The sequence below is a fragment of the Rutilus rutilus genome, assembly GCF_951802725.1.
Source record: "Rutilus rutilus genome assembly, chromosome: 3".
NCBI classification, from domain to species: Eukaryota; Metazoa; Chordata; class Actinopteri; order Cypriniformes; family Leuciscidae; genus Rutilus; species Rutilus rutilus.
In genome coordinates, this window is record NC_140211.1 from 3540192 (window position 1) to 3563521 (window position 23330).

At 35.0% G+C, this 23330-nt stretch overlaps 1 protein-coding gene and 1 long non-coding RNA gene across 3 annotated transcripts; one reads left to right on the forward strand and one right to left on the reverse strand.

Moving 5' to 3' along the window:
• Positions 1–6124: 6124 nt before the first annotated feature.
• On the reverse strand, positions 6125–10794 carry LOC311288449 (Fc receptor-like protein 5; the record flags this gene model as incomplete). Its single annotated transcript, XM_084405869.1, has 8 exons — positions 6125–6247; positions 6555–6793; positions 7539–7802; positions 7891–8169; positions 8245–8529; positions 8628–8906; positions 9973–10239; positions 10758–10794. The coding sequence occupies 8 exons, from the start codon at positions 10792–10794 to the stop codon at positions 6125–6127; spliced, it is 1773 nt and encodes a 590-aa protein (XP_084261995.1).
• A 5572-nt stretch (positions 10795–16366) lies between these two features.
• On the forward strand, positions 16367–20972 carry LOC311287934. Of its 2 annotated transcripts, none has more exons than XR_014626842.1 (5): positions 16367–16820; positions 17067–17176; positions 17272–17315; positions 18418–18841; positions 18977–19246. It is a non-coding gene; the product is annotated as an uncharacterized lncRNA (long non-coding RNA). The 2 variants fall into 2 exon arrangements; XR_014626843.1 differs by lacking the exon at positions 18977–19246 and adding an exon at positions 20632–20972 and having other exon boundaries at positions 16612–16820; positions 18418–18482.
• Positions 20973–23330: the final 2358 nt, after the last annotated feature.

Sequence of the window (23330 nt, forward strand, 5' to 3'; positions counted from 1 at the left end):
GGCTGCATAGATTAGGTCAGCTGGAACCGGGAACACTTCCCATAAATCCTGATGTACTTGTTACATCATGAGAAGAATGGCATCTACGCTAATATTAGTGTCTGTGTTTATCCCGAGGTTTTCCTGCAGCCTGCCGGATCCAGGCCGTATCCAGATCTGACGAAGGACCTTCGCCTGGACCCGATGACAACGCAGTGCTGAAGTGCCAACTAGTCTCTCCCTATGGAGGATCCCTTTACCACTCTACAGATAAAGCGTCGTCGGGAAAACTCAATTTGCGTATCTACCCCGAATTGATAAAATAAAATAAAATTCTTAATCAAAACTATAAGGAAACACCAGTAATTTGTTTAGGCTTGGTTTGTAGGGAATTACAAACCTGCACACATATATTCAAACGCACATAACTATAGAACCCGTTCTTAATGCGCATGTGAACACCATCAGCGTTTCTCACAGGTTCGCGTTTAAAGTCTGTGTAGAGAGAATGGTGTCGTCTTGGCGGCCCTAATTTAATAACAAATGATCGTTGCGACGGAAGCGAATCAATCAAAACTAACTTTAGCTGGAAAATAACTTTATTAAAGAACATCTATAAAGCCAAAACAATCTTACCTTAAATTATACGTTTATCTCTGTAAAGCTGCTTTGAAACAATCTACATTGTTAAAAGCGCTATATAAATGAAGATGACTTGACTTGACTTGACATTTTTCCCAATCATTATCTCTTCCTATTTGTTTTTCTTTGGACGCTAGGCTTACAGCTCCCTCTGGATCCATGTTATCTCATCTGAAGGCAAAGAAATTTTTCACTACACTAGTCTGATTGGTTTCTGAGTGGATCACTACAGTGTCCTCTGACATAAGCTGAGGGCTTTGCTATCTAACAAACTTATTAACACTTTTAGCTATAGCAGACTGTAAAATAGGCAGCTGTGCAGCAAATAAATTAAAAACATAATATTTCCATTACACATCTGCACAAAACTTAATTTACCTATTAGTAAGTAAGCTAGTAATTATGAAAGTAAATTAGCCTAGCTATACACTCACCTAAAGGATTATTAGGAACACCTGTTCAATTTCTCATTAATGCAATTGTCTAATCAACCAATCACATGGCAGTTGCTTCAATGCATTTAGGGGTGTGGTCCTGGTCAAGACAATCTCCTGAACTCCAAACTGAATGTCAGAATGGGAAAGAAAGGTGATTTAAGCAATTTTGAGTGTGGCATGGTTGTTGGTGCCAGATGGGCCGGTCTGAGTATTTCACAATCTGCTCAGTTACTGGGATTTTCACGCACAACCATTTCTAGGGTTTACAAAGAATGGTGTGAAAAGGGAAAAACATCCAGTATGCGGCAGTCCTGTGGGCGAAAATGCCTTGTTGATGCTAGAGGTCAGAGGAGAATGGGCCGACGGATTTAAGCTGATAGAAGAGCAACTTTGACTGAAATAACCACTCGTTACAACCGAGGTATGCTCAATAGATCAACTTAATCTGTTGTGTGATTGTGTGATTCACTCCTTTATAAAGTTTTGTTCACACTGTACTGTTGACACCTGCTGTGATCATCTTCTCTGGATCTGCTGCCTCAATCTGCTGCCAAATCACAGCTGTGCTGACACAACAGTGACCCTTGTGGTGTGATACTCTTGTGGTATTTATTGATTATAATTTTTTAATGATCATGCTTGCACATAAGTTGGATTATATTGCACATTTGCCCAAAATTACAATAGGTAACATGGAAGAAAATGGAAGCACTTTGGGAAAAAAAATCCGCTTTTACCACTTTTAAGAATATAGTGTTAAAATGGACAAAAAAACATTTTCTAGGTTGACAACCTGGCTAGAACACATGTTGAGGGGTTAAATATTAATACTGGATAGGTTGTATACTTGTACCAAAAAGTGTCCAACAAAGTTTTAATATCAGTTTTGGTCCCCTGACTAATTGCTATTAATCTCTTAATTTCTGATTAACTTAATGATACATTAATTTCTATTTGTGGATGATTTAATGCTTTCTTTGCTTTCCTCTCACCCAGAGGAAGAATACCAACACCCCTAACTGCCTTGCTCTAAATAAACCTTGCAAAACTTCAAATATTAAATCTTGCCGAGATTCAGATAAGACTAGTGAGAGCAGCCATTGAATCAGTACATATCACAGTTCTTGCTGGTTGAACTTCTTCAATCCACTGTAGTGCTAATATGATAGCTAGTAATTCAGTAGTAAATACTGACACCTGATCCGATACTCTTTTTGCAGTTTTTATATTAAATAGGAATGAATACTGCTGCTGCAGTTCTACCAGACTCTGGTTCCTTTGACCCATCTGTAAATACCTGTAATACTGAATAATACTCTCGATTTACATACTGTTTAACTACTAACTTAGTTGGTATGCTTATTGGTTTATTTATTTCTTTATGTATTTGTAAGTCAACTAATGGCATAGGATACATTCGAGGGGGAATTGCTGGTATTGGAACAGAAGGGCTATTAAATATTCTTTCAATCCCAAGCTATTTGCCTTCTTCCCTACTACCCAACCAAAGCTTGCTATTTCTTTGTATTCATACTCCCAACATTCCTTCAGAAGTATCTTTACTGGATGACTTTCCAGATGTCCACATACACCAGACCAGTATCTCATCCTCAATTGAAGTCTAATTCTCCTAATTCAACTTGTAGTGATACTACGGGGAGAGGATCTAAATGCTCCACAACAAATTCGCAATGCCTGATTTTGTATTACTTGTATTTTTTTAAGTAAAGTTTTATTCGCAGAACTGTATACCATACTTCCATAGTCTATATTTGACCTGATCACTGCATAATAAATTATTTTCAGTGACTGGCAACTTGCCCCCCAATCCGCACCTGACAAGCATCTTAAAACATTTATTCCTTTCTTACACTTTTCTATCAATTTCTGAATATGAACTCCAAAGTTTAATTTATAATCCATCCACATACCCAGAAATCTCACTACTTTGACTTGTTCCAGCTGATTACCATACATTTTAATATTTAACAAAGGATTATTTTTCTTATTTGAAAAACAAATTACTTGTGTTTTTACCAACGTTAAAGTTAAATAGACTAACATTTAATAAAGCTATGAAACTTCACTTTGCCCTCAGCTAAAACGTTTTGCCAGGGAACAAATTATAGATTTATGAGACAAATAAAATAAATAAATCGCCCATTAGATATACACAAGACGATTTATATCTCATGTTAAACCAGAGACATCCGAGCCAGCGGCAAGTCAGCAGCACTAGCCGAGGAAAGGCTGTTCTCGGCGGGGTACGAGCGCCGAGCGTCCGATTGCCTGGTTCTCACAACTCCGAAAAAGTCAGATCAAATTTTCAAATAGGCGCTATCTTTATAAATAAACCAAAGATTTGAGCTTTAAAAAACTACATTCTCGCCTGAAATACTCTTAAAACTACATTTCGCGACACAATTACAGCAGTATTTTTAAATTACGCGGGGTTTCTCCTCTGCTATTGACGCTTGCTGGTTGGTGTGAGATGCATTCTGGGATACCTGACTGTCTCGAGTTCGCACAAGTCACCTCTAGATGCATCCTCGGTAAAAGGGGCGGATCAAGAACACATCCGGGGATTCGAACTGGACTTGGCTAGATGTGAACTTTGAATTGGAACAGTACTAGGGCAGCGACTGATGACGTTTCACAAGTCCACAAGAACACAAGTACAGACAAGTACAGGAGGGGGAACAAGATGGCGGGCTAAGCACATGTGGTTATCTCGGCTCTTCAGCAAATTTTGAATCTTATAACATTTTTCAACTTTTTACCATCCCAATTGTTGTGTATCAGTGAATATAGACTATGTCAGCAAAAAAGGCTTCTAAAAACCCAAAGATAGTCATCCCAGGAGGACAGAAAGCTGTTAAAGCCTCGGATGCTCTAGCCGAACATGGATACCTCATGGAAGTCGACCACTCTGATCACAAAGAGAAACGCAAAGAATCTTCCTCCTTACAGAACACCCCAACTAAAGCCTCCAAGAAACAAAAAGGTGAAGTGAACCCTCCTCCTCCTTGCTTCTGTTCATATTTCTGCCCTTTCCCACTTTATTCTGGATATTATAGAACTGTCTTCCAGTCTGCCCATTGTCCCATAATGTTTGCCAGTTACCCTTAGCAATGTTTTTAACCATACTCTTAATTTCTGCTTTGCTATAATTAACCTCAATATCTACATTGGGATTTCCAGCTGCTTGCTTAGCGCATTTATCTGCCAACTCGTTTCCTACGACTCCTATATGAGCTGATACCATATAAGAGTTATCTCGGTTCCTGCATGTAACAGATTATTTGCGACTTGTATTTTCATTACAATATCCTGTCTTGATTTTGACTGAAAAGTTTTGATGCTGATCAAAGCTGAGCTTGAATCTGAAGCAATTACTGCCTTTCTCTTTCTACCCCCATTCTTTTATCAATCTGTTTAGATGCATCTGTATGTATAATTAAATCCTCTCTATACCTCTCCATTAAATATCTCTGCACCCTATACTTGTCCATGCCAATTCCTTGCTTTTCTTCTAACAACACCAAATAAATAGACATTTCTTTATAATCCCATGGTGGAGCAGCTGGGAAAGGTACAGTAGTACTTACTTTCAGATCATTAAACCCCATTTCATTTACCTTATCATTGATCACCCAACCAAAACTTCTGGCTTGAGCATTTCCACGCTCTTGGCATTGCTTCAAAACTGATTGACTCATATGATTTCCATTATGACCCCTCAAGTTTGCCCAGTACACAAGGGCCAGCTGATCACTTCTAAGATGAAGAGGCATTTCTCCCATCTCCACCTGGATAGTTGTCACTGGTGTAGTTTTGACAGCACCACAGCACAATCTTAATGCTTGATTTTGTATCACATCCAACTTACTCAACAACGTTTTGGCTGCAGACCCATATATTACACATCCATAATCTAATACTGACCTGATCAATCCTGTGTAAATTGTTCTTAGAGCAGATCTACTTGCTCCCCCACTCAACTCCGCATAGACACCTCATTACATTTATAGTTTTCTTGCATTTATCAATTAGTTTTTGTATATGCACTGCCCATGTTAATCTTTGATCAAACCGTATGCCCAGGTATTTAAAGGTGTCAACCCTTTCCAATTCATTAGCAGACAATTTCATTTAATATTCTGTTATGACTGAAACATTAAGACATTGTTTTTTAATTAGATGCTGGTTTACAAATGTGAAAAACCAAGAAAAAAAACCTCTAATAAACGCTTAAAGGTGAACTCCGGTCAATTTTAACATTGAGCTCATTTTTTTGTACATTTGGAGTGCTGTCAATACAGAGAACAACGACAAATTGCCGAGTTCACGCGCGTGATCATAGGTATTAAACCTATGCGTGTGAACTCGGCAATCGACTACTTTGGACTTCAACCGAAAAACAGGATGTAAACAAAGGTATTTGCGCTGGCTTAAATAACATCATTTTTATACATATCTTTCACATCTACTGCAGTCAGATCCACCCGTGTTCACTCAGAAGGAATCACTCACATGACCTGTGCACTTGTAATGACACATCAAGGATGTTAAGAGGCTAAAAGCAGGTTTAGTACTTGCCCCATTGAAGTCAACAGGGTGCAAATTTTAAAAATAGAATAACTCGGTGTAGGCAACACCAATTTTTGTCGTTGTTCTCTGTATTGACAGCACTCCAAATGTACAAAAAAATGAGCTCAATGTTAAAATTGACCAGAGTTCTCCTTTAAAAGAAGAGTTCAATCACAAATATATATTCTGCCAAATTTACTGATCTTCATGTTGTTCAAACCTGTTTGAATTTCTTTCTTGTGTGGAAAATAAAATATATTTTGAAGGAACTTTTAATTTCATTGTATGGAAAAATAACAACTTCCAAAGTTGTGTGTTTGACACTGAACATATATGAGCACAATCAGATTCATTCCTGCTTTCAAATGAAAAACTGAGTTTATGAAAAGTCAGATTTTAACAGGAAAGTCTCTCACAGTCTCTTGATTTCATTTAATTGTGTGATGTTTTTTATAAGGTGTTGATTTCACTATATTTCAGCATATTTTGCATGTGATTTGATAGTTCAACTTCACAGTTCTGTCATGAACTCTCTGAGTGTTTGGCATGGTAATGGATATGACAATGTTGATGTGTTCGGTCTTGAAGGAATAGATCTGCTACAAAACACATGAATTACCCGTAGCAGATCTATACAGGTGGAGCTGGGGAAGGGGGAGGGTTTCTGAAAGCGCGTAAGCTCATTGGCTGCTGATACAGCAGGAACCAATCAGCTGTGCCTATAGAGGATGATGTGATTGCAGACTGAGTTAAAGACCGGTCCGCCAGCGCCATCTAGAGTTTCATGACAGAACTTTGTATTTGTCAATACCTGATTGTCTCCAGCAGAAATAAGAGACAGAGACTCATATATATGAATAGTGTGGCGTATCTCATCAGATGCTCATGAATAAAATAACCTCTGACTGAGATCCAGCTGTGGAGTGACTGTCCTCTCTCTGTTTTACAGTAGTAGAAACCCTCATGTGACTTTGAGACAGTAGTGATGCTCATCTCTCCTGTCGTCTGATTCTGGATCAGTGATCCGTCTTTATAGAAATCAGCGCTGAGGATCGGGGAGTTTGTAGATCGATGTAAACAGTGTAGAGTCAGAGTCTCTCCCTCAGTCACAGGATCAACATAACTCTCCAGAATCACCTCACCGTCTACAAACACAATAAATACATCAACAGATGTAGTGACGATACAGGCTGTGTTAATCAGAGCCATACTTCAATTATTAATAAGATCTGGAGGGTCAACATGTTCACTACCTTTAATCTGAGAAACTTTTATTCAGCAAGGATTCATGATCAAATGTGACGCATTGATCAAAAAAGACATTTATGTTACAAAAGATTTATATTTCAAATAAATGCTGTTCTTCAAACTTTCTATTCATCAAAGAAGAAAAAAAGCATCACGTTTTCCACAACATTTTTTTTTTTTTCAACATTGATAATGATCACAAATGATTCTAATTCAAATCATCATATTATAATTATTTCTGAAGGATCATGTGACACTGAAGACTGGAGTAATGATGCTGAAGATTCAGCTTTGAATAAATCACACTTTACAATATATTCACATAGAATTTTAGTTTTATTGTAATATTTCATATCTACTAACACTGGAAAATGAACGTTTGCATGCATTTTTGATCAAATAAATACCAGCCCTGGTGAACAAACATATTTCCAAAACAAAAATACCAATCCCAAAATTCTGAATATTGTATTTTATTATAGAGTTGAAATCTTGATATTCACTATATTGATATTCTTGATATTCTGATATTCAGTTAGTTTATGCATAATCATAAGACTGAATTCTCAAATATATAAATTTTGAATCTTGAACAGATTGTTATTTATTGTGTTATATAGTTGTAAGTGTGACTGGACTCACCATGTACAGTGATGTTTCGAGGACGACGCTTCTCTCCAGATTCAGACTCACACCAGTACACTCCAGTGTCAGATGTGCTGAGAGAGTCCATTACACATCCAGATCCTGTTTGATTTGCACAAGTTTGTGTGTCTTTGTCTGTGTATCTTCTCACTGTCCATCCAGCAGAGTTACTCTGATCCTCACAGCTCAGAGAGAGAGAGTCCGATGAGAAGTGTTGACTTCTGCTGGGATTGATGACCAGAGACACTGAAGCAGAAACTCCTGAAAAGAGGAAAATCTCCATCAAAACTGACAGCACAGAGACTGCAGTGAAACACAGATCCGGATGAGCACGAGCATAAACCCTCACCAGTGATCCACAGTGTGTGTGAGCTGCTGTTGTGTGTGTAATAGGCTGGTCTTCCTCTCTCTGCTCTGCACGTATAAACTCCTGTGTGCTGTAGAGCAGCAGGACTGAGAGTGTAAGATCCTCCAGCTCCTCTGCTGCTGTCTGACAGATGATCATGATCTCTGAACCAGCTGAACGTCCAGCCTTTAGAGGAGCCTGAAACCTCACAGGTCAGAGTCACTGATTCTCCTTCAGTCAGCCACGGCTGTGGAGACACTCGCACTGATGCCTGAGCTTCAGCTGAACAAAACATCACGAGTTACAGAGCCGTAGAGAAACTGATGGAGAAGCTGATCACAACACACACACACTCACCTGAGACAGTCAGTGTAACAGCATCACTGCGCTGAGAGCTTTGAGTGTGTATCTGTCCTGTACAGGTGTATTTACCGCGGTGAGAGAGATCAACACTGCTGATGTTCAACTCTTGTGTTGAGGTTCGGCTGACAGTGTTTTTATATTGGTTGTCGGTTCCCTCTATTTCCCATCTGTATGTCCACTCAGTGTCTCCTGCCCACTTTATATCACATCTGAGAGTGACTGTTTCTCCTCTAAACACTCGTTCATCAGGTCGTACCGTCAGCACAGGTTTAGGACTCACTGTACAAACACAGATTATTGCATTTATAGTTTCAGAAGATGTGTAGATATTGTCTCTGATCTGTATTTGTTGCATCACACACTACAGTCTCTCTCACCTGTAACATTTACCCACAGTGCATCACTGTATTGTGTGTAATAGACTGGTTTCCCTCTTCCAGCTCTACACCAGTACTGGCCTCCATCAGACACTGAATCAATCTTCAGGCTGTAGGAGTTTGTTTCTGTCTTCTCTGTCTCAGGGTTCAGTGTGTGTTTGTACCAGTAAGAGTCCCAGTTTCCAGTGGACGGATCCATGCGACAGGTCAAAGTCACTGTGTTTCCAGTCAGTGCAGCTCCTGCAGGATCTGATGTGAGTTCAGGCTTCGGCTTTAGACCTGCAGGAGAACAACAACAGATTCAGATCCTCAAGAGTCAGATAAATGAGCATTTAAATGACTCAAATAATTGCTTCAGTCCTCTTATTGGAACAGATGAGGCTGATACAGAAGTGCATAAGAAAAGAAGAATGATTTGGAATATATACGTATGAATGCTCTTGTTTTAAAGAAGACATTTCGAAGATTATTGTAGAAGTGAAAATTATGAAAGTGAAACAGAAAAAAAGGTTAGAGAAGTTTTAGTTTATGGAAATGTATAATATAAACAATTATTTAAAATATATATTGTACAAAACATGTTTTACTTTAAAACTGCAAGAAAATCAAAGCCAAGTTGTGTTCCAGAATTTTAGGTTGATATCTCAAAAATGAGCTTTCAGTGAGATTTAGTTTTTTTTAACCTCTTCACTAGAGGACAGCCAAGCTCTGTTAATGACCATATAAGGACGCCTCAATTTCCATACATGTTAAGAGTGATCTGAACCATATATTTCCATAATGTCCATACAATTTATGAAGTAGACATCTATTGAGAAGTAGTATGGGCGGTTTAGCAGTATTTGATTTGAATTCAACCTTTAATAAACGCATAAAAATCACGTGTGTGCGTTACAGCTCGCCGCCACATCACAAATCAAGAAACCATCATTTGTTTCATTATATTTAAAACCTTTTCAGACCTTTTTTCCACATACAATTTAATTGGTTTGATCTTTTGAACTGTTGACATGAAAACGAGTTTCTACCAATCTTTCATGATTTTTCATGTTCATAGCTATTTCAAAATAAAGGCCTGAACATGCCTAATGAGTATTAAATATTCTAGTTGCAAATTGATAAATTACTGCTCCTCTGTCATTTATTTTGTAAATCACTCAGCAAGGTTTCAAATTATATATAGTTTGTCAGTATATTACTTTGGGTTTTTACTAAGATATTATTGTTTAAAATATATAATGGCAAACGTCCCACCTGTGGGTCATGTGACCCTGCAGTGTCTCGATTGGTTGTGTGATCATGATCATGTAGAGAGAGTTTAGGAGGACAATGATGTTCAACTCACCCTTCACAGAGAGAGAAACAGCAGATCTTGATGTTGATGAGTTTGGTCTTCCATCTATCTGTCCTTTACACCTGTACTGACCCTGATCAGACTCAGTAGCTCCTCTGATAGTGAGAGTGTCTCTGTTTACAGTGTAACGATCAGACGTCTGTAATATTACACTGTCTTTATACCACTCATATCTCCAGTCACTGTGATCAGACTTTATCACACACTTCAGATTGACTGTTTCTCCAGTGAATACAGATCTGTCTGGTGTCACAGTCACTGTAGATGTGGGGAAATCTGAGAAGAATTATCAGTGAATTCCAGTTGTCTCCAACGAAAGTAAACTATCCTGATCAGTAGCGCGGGAGCCCCCTCGTCATAGCATCAGCACCCCCAAGTGGGGGGCTGTGGACAGTGGACTAATATAATATTGTACTTTAAAAACGTGAAATAAAAATAAATAAATGGACAGCGTTAACTAACTCTCTTATGCCTAATTAAGTGAGTGTTCAAGCTACGGAGAAAATGAAATAAAGTTTGAATTTGTCATGCTTTGTTCCGATTAGAGCTCGTGAGTGGAGAGCGCATTTCTGAATATTCCGCTCCGCTCGCTCATTCCGCTCAGGGTCGCTCGCTCAACCCAGAATAGCCTGCTGGTACCAAAATATGTGGAATAAGGGCTGCCTCCGACTAAAGTTTTTTTAGTAGTTGTTCATTTAAGCCATCAGTTGACAAATCGCCCCTTTATATTAATTTTATTACTTAAATAGGCTATATACAGGATAATGAGCGTGTACATAATATAGCCGCACTCAGGCGCACGGCCGCACGCATTAAGCTTGCCACAAAGAACCGCCAAAAGTATGAATGTGTCCAAAATAGCAAGGAGACATTTAATTGTTTATTAATAAACTGGTGTTTTCTGTGTCGCTGCAAAGATGGAGTTGGCGATGTGGACTCGCCATGAACCCCAGAGAGAAATGCATGTGAAATACACATTTCATATGATATAATCAGAGAGTACCCAGCTAGCAGGGAACGTTCTCAGAACTTTCGCTAACATTCCCTACAAGTTTGGTTAATGTTCTAAAGAAAACATTTGAATGTAATGTTTACCGAACATTTTAAGGATGTTTTCTCATTTAAAAAAATGTTCCTATAACGTTATATGAAAACTAAGATATAACATTTTAACTGCAACATTCAAAAGATGTTTTGGGAATGTTTCTGAAATAACAAGTTGTACTATGATCTCAAAATATCATTGTCCCTATGTTTCATTATAACGAAAGAAGAACGTTCTCTCTGTCACGTTAGGAAAACGTTTTGAGGATATCATTGAGAGATGAGATGTTGAATGTTCTTTATAAAACGTTATTTTAATGTGACGAGTTAACAAAATTATAACATTTTATTTGCAACATTTTGAGAATATTTTGGGAATGTTGTTAAAGTTAAAGTTTGTACAATGATCTCAATATAACATTGTCCCAATGTTTCATGATAACAAAAGAAGAACATTCCACTTGCAACATTTTGAGCATATTTTGGGAATGTTGTTAAAGTTAAAGTTTGTACAATGATCTCAAAATAACGTTGTCTTAATGTTTCATAAAAACAAAAGAAGAACATTCTCTCTTTCACATTTGTAGAATATTTTGAGGATATCATTGAGAGATGAGATGTTGAATGTTCTTTATAAAACGTTCTTCTAATGTGACGAGTTAACACAATTAGAACATTTTACTTGCAACATTTTGAGCATATTTTGGGAATGTTGTTAAAGTTAAAGTTTGTACAATGATCTCAATATAACATTGTCCCAATGTTTCATGATAACAAAAGAAGAACATTCTACTTGCAACATTTTGAGCATATTTTGGGAATGTTGTTAAAGTTAAAGTTTGTACAATGATCTCAAAATAACGTTGTCTTAATGTTTCATAAAAACAAAAGAAGAACATTCTCTCTGTCACATTTGTAGAATATTTTGAGGATATCATTGAGAGATGAGATGTTGAATGTTCTTTATAAAACGTTCTTCTAATGTGACGAGTTAACACAATTAGAACATTTTACTTGCAACATTTTGAGCATATTTTGGGAATGTTGTTAAAGTTAAAGTTTGTACAATGATCTCAATATAACATTGTCCCAATGTTTCATGATAACAAAAGAAGAACATTCCACTTGCAACATTTTGAGCATATTTTGGGAATGTTGTTAAAGTTAAAGTTTGTACAATGATCTCAAAATAACATTGTCCCAATGTTTCATGATAACAAAAGAAGAACATTCCACTTGCAACATTTTGAGCATATTTTGGGAATGTTGTTAAAGTTAAAGTTTGTACAATGATCTCAATATAACATTGTCCCAATGTTTCATGATAACAAAAGAAGAACATTCTACTTGCAACATTTTGAGCATATTTTGGGAATGTTGTTAAAGTTAAAGTTTGTACAATGATCTCAAAATAACGTTGTCTTAATGTTTTGTCATAACAAAAGAAGAACGTTCTCTCTGTCACGTTAGGAAAATGTTTTGAGGATATCATTGAGAGATGAGATGTTGAATGTTCTTCATAAAACGTTCTTCTAATGTGACGAGTTAACAAAATTAGAACATTTTACCTGCAACATTTTGAGCATATTTTGGGAATGTTGTTAAAGTTAAAGTTTGTACAATGATCTCAATATAACATTGTCCCAATGTTTCATGATAACAAAAGAAGAACATTCCACTTGCAACATTTTGAGCATATTTTGGGAATGTTGTTAAAGTTAAAGTTTGTACAATGATCTCAATATAACATTGTCCCAATGTTTCATGATAACAAAAGAAGAGCATTCTACTTGCAACATTTTGAGGATATTTTGGGAATGTTGTTAAAGTTAAAGTTTGTACAATGATCTCAGTATAACATTGTCCCAATGTTTCATAAAAACAAAAGAAGAACATTCTCTCTGTCACATTTGTAGAATATTTTGAGGATATCATTGAGAGATGAGATGTTGAATGTTCTTTATAAAACGTTCTTCTAATGTGACGAGTTAACACAATTAGAACATTTTACTTTCAACATTTTGAGCATATTTTGGGAATGTTGTTAAAGTTAAAGTTTGTACAATGATCTCAATATAACATTGTCCCAATGTTTCATGATAACAAAAGAAGAACATTCTACTTGCAACATTTTGAGCATATTTTGGGAATGTTGTTAAAGTTAAAGTTTGTACAATGATCTCAAAATAACGTTGTCTTAATGTTTTGTCATAACAAAAGAAGAACGTTCTCTCTGTCACGTTAGGAAAATGTTTTGAGGATATCATTGAGAGATGAGATGTTGAATGTTCTTCATAAAACGTTCTTCTAATGTGACGAGTTAACAAAATTAGAACATTTTACCTGCAACATTTTGAGCATATTTTGGGAATGTTGTTAAAGTTAAAGTTTGTACAATGATCTCAATATAACATTGTCCCAATGTTTCATGATAACAAAAGAAGAACATTCCACTTGCAACATTTTGAGCATATTTTGGGAATGTTGTTAAAGTTAAAGTTTGTACAATGATCTCAATATAACATTGTCCCAATGTTTCATGATAACAAAAGAAGAGCATTCTACTTGCAACATTTTGAGGATATTTTGGGAATGTTGTTAAAGTTAAAGTTTGTACAATGATCTCAGTATAACATTGTCCCAATGTTTCATAAAAACAAAAGAAGAACATTCTCTCTGTCACATTTGTAGAATATTTTGAGGATATCATTGAGAGATGAGATGTTGAATGTTCTTTATAAAACGTTCTTCTAATGTGACGAGTTAACACAATTAGAACATTTTACTTTCAACATTTTGAGCATATTTTGGGAATGTTGTTAAAGTTAAAGTTTGTACAATGATCTCAATATAACATTGTCCCAATGTTTCATGATAACAAAAGAAGAACATTCTACTTGCAACATTTTGAGCATATTTTGGGAATGTTGTTAAAGTTAAAGTTTGTACAATGATCTCAAAATAACATTGTCCCAATGTTTCATGATAACAAAAGAAGAACATTCCACTTGCAACATTTTGAGCATATTTTGGGAATGTTGTTAAAGTTAAAGTTTGTACAATGATCTCAATATAACATTGTCCCAATGTTTCATGATAACAAAAGAAGAACATTCTACTTGCAACATTTTGAGCATATTTTGGGAATGTTGTTAAAGTTAAAGTTTGTACAATGATCTCAATATAACATTGTCCCAATGTTTCATAAAACCAAAAGAAGAACAATTCTCTCTGTCACATTAGGAAAATGTTTTGAGGATACCATTGAGAGATGAGATGTTTATTGTTCTTTATAAAACGTTCTTTTAATGTGACGAGTTAACACAATTAGAACATTTTATTTGCAACATTTTGAGCATATTTTGGGAATGTTGTTTAAGTTAAAGTTTGTACAATGATCTCAAAATAACGTTGTCTTAATGTTTTGTCATAACAAAAGAAGAACGTTCTCTCTGTCACATTTGTAGAATGTTTTGAGGATATCATTGAGAGATGAGATGTTGAATGTTCTTTATAAAACGTTCTTCTAATGTGACGAGTTAACACAATTAGAACATTTTACTTGCAACATTTTGAGCATATTTTGGGAATGTTGTTAAAGTTAAAGTTTGTACAATGATCTCAATATAACATTGTCCCAATGTTTTGTCATAACAAAAGAAGAACATTCTCTCTGTCACATTAGGAAAATGTTTTGAGGATATCATTGAGAGATGAGATGTTGAATGTTCTTTATAAAACGTTCTTGTAATGTTATGTGTTAACACAATTAGAACATTTTAATTGCAACATTTTAAGGATGTTTTGAGGATGTTGTTGAGATAACAGATTATATAATGTTCTCAGTAAAACATTGGCACAATGTTCCATAATAACAGAGGAGGAACATTATCAAATCAACGTTCGTAAAATGTTTTGAGGATATCACTGAGACCTGAGATGATGAGTGTTTTTAAAAAAAATTCTTGTAATGTGACGTGTTAACAAAACTAGAACATTTTAAATGTAACATTTAGCAATCAAACTACACAATTATTGTTAAATTGAGCTTGCTGGTCAGACAGCAGGCCAACAGGGTTCACGATGGAACATATGGTGCATTTAAGTCCTCCTGGGAAGTTTGTATTCATGAGGTTTTACAATTTTGTTTAATGTTTTAAATTAATGAAGCCACTGTAAACTTTATCATCACATATTATACTGTTACATATTAATGCTATCATATTTTGTGCAGGCATTAGCTTACTACATTGTCACTGCTAAATACCTAAGTATAGTGGTATCCCACAATGTTTCCCACTGACACACCCCTAACTCTTCAAGATCAGGGTTAAAGAAAATCCTGAGCTTCCTACTCATATTCTCATCATTGTGGTGGCGTTCAACTTGTAAATACGATATTTATGACATGACTTGAATGCACCAATAGCTCTAGCTTAATTAGGGACAATCCATACAAACACTCTTTGCTAAAATACATTACAGACTGTCACAGTGAGAAGTTATTCGTCCTGTATCAACGCTAAAGGCCTAACCACTGCAGTCAACACCTTGGAGTATCCATGCTGTTAAATAAAAGTCTGTAGACAAGGGTTAGGGTTAGGGTTAACCTTAACCCTTAATTTCTAACCCAGACCCGGTTTCACAGAGTTTAGATTAAGCCAGGATTAGGCCTTAGTGCATTTAATTAGCTTTTAAAAATGTGCCAAAGAAAAAAGAAAAAGAAACATTACTGGTGTGCATCTTGAGACAAAACAATGGCACTGACATATTTTAAGATATGTCAGTGCAAGTTGCTTTCAGGTAAAACAGCTCAAACGTGCATTTTAGTCTGGGACTTCAGGCTTAAACCTTGCCTGTGAAACCCGGGGTATATGTTGCAACTTGTATAGAATTATGCCAATGTTACCAAAGTGTTGTGTTGGACAGAGGATTTACCCTAAACCAACAGGTTGTGTAACTGTGCCACACAGGGTGAAAAGCAAGTTGACATTATTAGGCATAAGAGTGTTTCTAAAGGAAAGGTCAATATTTTGTTAAAGTGCAAAAGGATCATTATGGGTCACATGAATGTAACTCTAATGTTACCATGATACCAATCCATTAGTTTTTCATGTAGGTAGGTATACAGAATTGTATATGAATAGCCTACATAATGTTTGCTCTGTTTAATATATAATATGTTTGCTCTTTTAAACTGCTGTTTGGCAGAGCAGTGGTAAATATATGTTGTTATACATGGTATATATTATTTGTGTAATTTATTATTATTATTTATATGTTATTGTAAGTTTATTTATTTTTTATCATGCACTGCAATGAAGACACCATTACCAATTGATTAAATATAACAGCCAGCTTACAAATACAACTAAATAAATAGCCGTGCACATTTTTTTCATATTCTTTCTTTTAAAACATGTAATCTTTTCCTGTAATTGCAATGTTACCACATTATTGGCTGTCTCTTCGAGTTGTTTTGAGCATGATTGGCTATTCAGACTGTCATCCAGGAATCTGGCCAATGGCAGCTATGCGCGCCTTTTACTGGTCAAGTTTGAAGTTTGAATATTCGTCTGTTAGAGTGAGAGTGTGTGTGTGTGCGCGCTGCTGCTGCTCGGGAGGATCTTCACTACTAGCCTCCTTCGGTTCTGTGGCTTTTACATTGTTTAAAACATGGATTATTTTGCATCGTACTGTTACATTTTTATTTTGAGCGAGTTGCGGGATGTAAATGGACAACGAATTTTAACAACGTAGCCTACGTGTAACGGACATATTGCAATCTGCGGAAGGTAAATAACTTTATTTTATATAAAAATACATTCTGCTACATCAAAATATAGTGTGTTAAATTGAGAAGCTAATTTTAAATGCGACTAGAGCAATATCGATATTATGTCAATGTTTCAGGCTGCATGTGTAACGTTAGGCTAAATATTGTCAGCTAAGTTAGTTTTTGATAAAAATAAATAAAAATAAACCTCAGCATAGTCTGAGCTTTACAATGAGTGAACTGAGAACATTGTGTCTTTATACAGAGAGGAACTCGAACCACACTATGAAAACTAGGCTTTTGAATGATCGCGGGATATCGGCCTAACGTTACCGTCAAAATGATGAGTCATCATCATAATATGTTTTTGAGCTGGTGAGTAAAAATTTGCAAGCTTTTTATGTCTCTTTTAGTAAGTAAATACAAATAGCTAATAATATTGCTGTATGTGTGTGTTTCCCATTATCCAGGAATTTTGGGAATAAATTATCCAGCCACATGATCTTCAGTTGCGGTGAGTATTGTCATAGTAAAATACACGTGAAATAGAGGCAGAACATGTAAACTCTGCTCAAAGGCACACTGGTCCAAACCCTCCAGTCAAAATTGTACCTGTCTTCTTGATATGAGGTTTTATGGGCCTAGCTGACCCAAACATAAATGTCCTTTCAAAATGAAATTATTTTCAAACCTGTATGACTTCTGTGAAACACAAGAATGTTGGGAATAAAACAACATTGGAACCCATTTTATGGAAACAAATGTTCCCAATGTTTCATGATAACAAAAGAAGAACATTCTACTTGCAACATTTTGAGCATATTTTGGGAATGTTGCTAAAGTTAAAGTTGTACAATGATCTCAATATAACATTGTCCCTATGTTTCATGATAACAAAAGAAGAACATTCTCTCTGTCACGTTAGGGAAATGTTTTGAGGATATCATTGAGAGATGAGATGTTGAATGTTCTTCATAAAACGTTCTTCTAATGTGACAAGTTAACACAATTAGAACATTTTACTTGCAACATTTTGAAAAAATAAAATAAAATAAACCTCAGCATAGGAGCTTTACAATGAGGGAACTGAGAACATTGTGTCTTTATACATAACATAAATGTCCTTTCAAAATGAAATTATTTTCAAACCTGTATGACTTACTTCTCTGAAACACAAGAATGTTGGGAATTAAACAACATTGGAACCCATTTTATGAAAAAAAAACAAAAAAACAGTGAAGTCATTTCTCAAGATATCTTAATTAAGGTTATACAAAATAAATTCATACAGTTTTTGGAACAACATGGAGTACCGGTAAATAACGATAGAGAGTCTATTTTTTGGATGAGCTGTTCTTTTTAGGACATGTTCCCAGGGTCCTTTGCTAAATTAACATTAACCATGGTTTTTATTATAGTAAAGTGTAGAAACAATATTTTTATGGTGGATTGATTACAATAATTTATTACCATTTAGTTAGTGTAGCAAAACCATGGTTAATGTTAGTAAGGGTTCTCCAGATTTATCACTTAAGGAAAACATAAAAAATGGTCCTATGTCACCCAGATCAATAGTCTGTTAACACACATTAACACACTTTTTACATTTTCTTAAGATCAAGCATTGGACCAATGTTTACGGAGCAGAACAGGCACCAACAGAGAAACAAGTCCATCACTAGTAAGTATCCACTGCATTTTATAAAACCGTAGTCAATTTTAAACGCACAATGCACTCCAAAATAAAAATGATCTATTTTTTTCTCCCTCGTGCCAGATTTATATCTGTCCCAGATTTATATCTGACTTTCTTTCCACAGAGATTTTTAGAAAAATTATCATTAAAGAGAATCATATAAAGAGAAATGTGGGAGGAGCTTGAATTTATTGCCTAGCCCTGTTTGTTTGAACCGCGAGAGCCGTCAAAGCTTATGCTACTCCTATGTCATGCACCGACAAGAGCCTTTTATAGTCAACACGTCGGACGCAAGCAACTTGCAGTTTTGCCCCCACCAACAACGCATAGTATTGCATACAACGGTATTTTCTACATTTTTATTTTACCAAAAATATTTTTTTCTAAAACAATTACACAAATTAAACGTTGAGACTTTGTTTCAACTTTCATATCAAAAGTAACCTGCTCTGTCTTGTCTCTGCGTTTAAACGTTTCAGCGTTTTTTCTGTGATCCGCAATGTATTTTTCATTGCGTGACAACATGATGTGTGGCGTGAGAGCGCCATGGCTTGTTGGACATAGCAACAGTAACTAAAGGGGGCGGGTCTTTGCAAATTGCATTAACCATGGCTGCCTGTTAATTATCACTGGACTACTTCGCTCTCGCATCTCCCAAAAGTAATTTTTTTTTTTGTTTTCTTGATTCCATTTGAATGGTTTAATTAAATTGCTATAACCAATTATTTAAAATGTAATGATTTAAGCAAAACATTCTTCAAAGGTTAAACCAAACTTTTATTTGACGGATTGCCGTGTAGACCTTTGAGTTTCTCTGTGTTTTATGATATGGTGATAGTTTTTCTCAAATGAAGCTAAAATGCTGCTGAAGTGACTCTCAGAGCGGCTGTGTTGATGAAGTGCATTAATGTTCTCATATAGAAACGACAGCAAAAAAAAAAATAAGCCAGAATTGCTTTTTTTTCTCAGGTTTTACTAATTTATCCTGTGATTCTGACTTTCAAACGGCCAATTGCGAGTTTATATCTCGCACTTCTGAGAAAAAAAAGTTTGAATTGTGATTCGCAATTACCTTTTTTAAAAATTGTATTCCATGGCGGAAACAAGCTTTCATATGCACAGACAGTAGCTCACATTTAACATGCAGATTGTGCGCACACAGAAACCTACTGGAGCACAAAAAGTTAGTGTCAACACTGTCCTGTGATTTCTCAATAAGAAACAGAAGTTATAGCATATTTTTCTTTCTGCTTTTGAAGTAACTAAAACTTACAGCTTAGCTAATAGCAAAGAGACGATTCACAGGTATGATTAAATCACACTAGAAATTGTTCTATCTCAAATGCAGTACTACTTTATCTGTATCTGATTTAAAACAAGCAGAAATCTGTAAGAAATGTAACAATCCATAGACAATATAACTGATGAAAATGAGCTGTTACATCAGAGCAAAAGCATCGTGGGCAGTGCTGTGACATGCTGCAGCTGTGCTCAAGGCTACCTGAGTTCGAGGTTCACACTTCTCAAGCCAAGTTTGTAGTTTGTTAAAATAATTTAGCCTCTAGTTGTGTTATTAAAGGGATACTCCACTTTTTTTGGAAATAGGCTCATTTTACAACTCCCCCAGAGTTAAACAGTTGAGTTTTACCGGTTTCGAATCCATTCAGCCGAGTTTCTGATATTTGGAAGAATATCAGTAACCAGACAGTTTCTGGTCTCATTGACTTCCATAGTAGGAAAAAATATATACTATGGAAGTCAATGAGACCAGAAACTGTCTGGTTACTGACATTCTTCTAAATATCAGAAACTCGGCTGAATGGATTAGAAAACGGTAAAACTCAACTGTTTAACTCTGGGGGAGTTATAAAATGAGCCTATTTCCAAAAAAAGTGGAGTATCCCTTTAACATGTATATAATGGATAAAGTATATGTTTTAAATTACAGAAACAAAATAGATACTCATAAGGTATCATATTTATACTTTTAAATAAACTAATCTAATTAATTTCTGATTAATAATTAGGCTGGCTAATTTTGAAAGTTTTCAAAGTCAATATTGCTTGTGATCTTAATATGTAATATGTATTTGTATTATTTTTGTTTACACTGTTGCATGATCTTCTTTTATAGGCTATGAGGAAAAACTCTACCATGCACACAGAGAATGAAGCTCAATTCTGCTAACTGGGATAGCAGCTGAAAAAGAGGAGAAGAACAGTAGAACACCTATTAATGCAGATGACTTTATTCTTTTTCTGCAAGAACCAAGACAACCAAAGACTGATGATGAGCGCTCTGAGCAAACAGCAGTCAAGACGTGTGATTGCACATTGGACTTTACTGAGTTCTTCATTTAATGTTGGGCATCTACTGTACGCAGAACTTCTAATAATTTATGTGAATGCCATTCATAAACCTGTTAGATTTTTGTTTTATTTTAGAGATTAATAAAATTGTATGGTTTAACAATGTTATAGCTAAGCATTTTTTATGTTTAAGAGAACATTTTGGGAACAAAAATAAAACTTCCCACTAAAAAATTTATAAGAATGTTAAGTAGTATTTTTAAGAGTATTTTTAGAGAATGTTATCCTAACTTTTAGAAGAACGTTCTAAGAATAAAAATAAAACTTCCTGCTAAAAACTTTATAAGAATAAAGGGATAATGTTCTAAAAATGTTATGATTAAACATTTATAGAAGGTCATCATCACAAAACATTTTTAGAGTGTTCTTAGAGAATGTTATCCTACCTTTTAGGAGAAATAATGTTCTAACAATATTATTATTAAACATTTTTATAATGTTGTAAAAAAAAAATGTTATCTGAACTTTTAAAAGAACATTCTGGGAACAAAAATAAAAACACCCCCTGAAAACTTTCTAAGAACGTTAGAGAATAATGTTGTAAGAATGGTACACCTAAACATTTTAATAATGTTTTTAAATAATGTTATCCGAACATTTAAAAGAACATTCTGGGAACAAAAATAAAACTATCCGCTTACAACATTATAAGAACGTTAGAGAATAATGTTATAAGAATGTTATTACTAAACATTTTAATAATGTTTTTAGAAAATGTTCTCTAAACATTTAAAAAAACATTCTGGGAACAAAAATAAAACTACCCGCTGAAAACGTTCTATGAACATTAGAGAATAATGTTATAAGAACGTTATTACTAAACATTTTAATAATGTTTTTAAAAAAATGTTATCCGAACATTTATAAGAACATTCTGGGAACAAAAATAAAACTACACGCTAAAAACATTATAAGAACGTCAGAGAATAATGTTATAAAAATGTTACTACTAAACATTTTAATAATGTTTTTAGAAAATGTTCTCTAAACATTTAAAAAAACATTCTGGGAACACAAATAAAACTAGCCGCTGAAAACGTTCTGAGAAAATTAGAGAATAATGTTATAAGAATGTTACTACTAAACATTTTAATAATGTTTTTAAAGAATGTTCTCCAAACTTTTAAAAGAACATTCTGGGAACAAAACTAAAACTAGCCGCTGAAAACTTTCTAAGAACGTTAGAGAATAATGTTAAAAGAATGTTACTACTAAACATTTTAATAATGTTTTTAAAGAATGTTCTGAGAACAAAACTAAAACTAGCCGCTGAAAACATTTATAGAACAATACATGCTAATGTTCTTAGAACATTTTTAGAACAAAAAATTTCTAGCTGGGTAGCCCATTTCTTTTCGTTTTGAATAGTTTCGTTTAAAAGTACACTTTTCAAGCTTTCTATTATAGATAGCCTATAGCATATTTCTCAAATCTGTGATGCACAAGCTGAGTTTCGGCGTCCTCCAGTTCACGTGCAATGCAAGTGATCATGCCGGTGCCTTATTACATTGTCTGCTATATATTTGTGTCTTATTTATTAAATAGGCTACAGGCAATTGGTTAATAAAACATTTATCAAAATTAAGATACAATTTATACAAAACGAAAATCTTCTAAAAATTGTCTTTCTACAAAACAAAACTCAATGAAGTGGTAAAAATCATGTCTTACCCACTCCATGTCTCCAGTCATATTGCATCTCATGATGTATCTTTATCTTTCTCATGCTGCATATGCTCACTTTCATAATCAACATCGATTAAATTAAAAAATAACATTAGCCTATAAAATTTAAACATAAATATGAAACTAAATGTTTTCTTTAATGGCAACAACACATATACAGTAGGCCACAACATACAGTAATGACGTCACATATTTTCCAACCCAGCCCCCAGCCCCTCCTCCATGAAACAGCTTCTAGCGCGCCTGGGTATTTCTGCTTTCGGTCCCACTTTATATTGTGGCCCTAATGGTTGTGAACTTACATGGTAAGTACATATAGTATTTCACTACAGTGTAAGTACACATTGGTACATAATATCTACAGATGTAATATTTGTGTAACTACACATGTAACAACCCACAGAATCGGTAACATAACAACTCACAACACTTCAGTTCAGTTTTTTCACTTCAGTAAGTAACACACGTGTAAACACCTCATAAACAGTGATCACAGACGTCTGTTTTTTTATTATTTTTTTTTTTTTTATGTGGATGCTCTTTAGTTTCTTCTGTGATTTGATAAAACTCCTGATCCTCAAACTTCACTCCCAGTAGGTAGTTGATCATGGTGATATAACATCATGTATGTCGAGCCCGATCTCACAGGAAAACGTACAAATTCTACGAGGTCGCTTATTCGTACGAATTCATACGACCTGACTTTTGCAAAATCGTACATATTTTACGAATTGACCAATTCGTATGAATTCATACGAATGACCTACCCCTGACCCC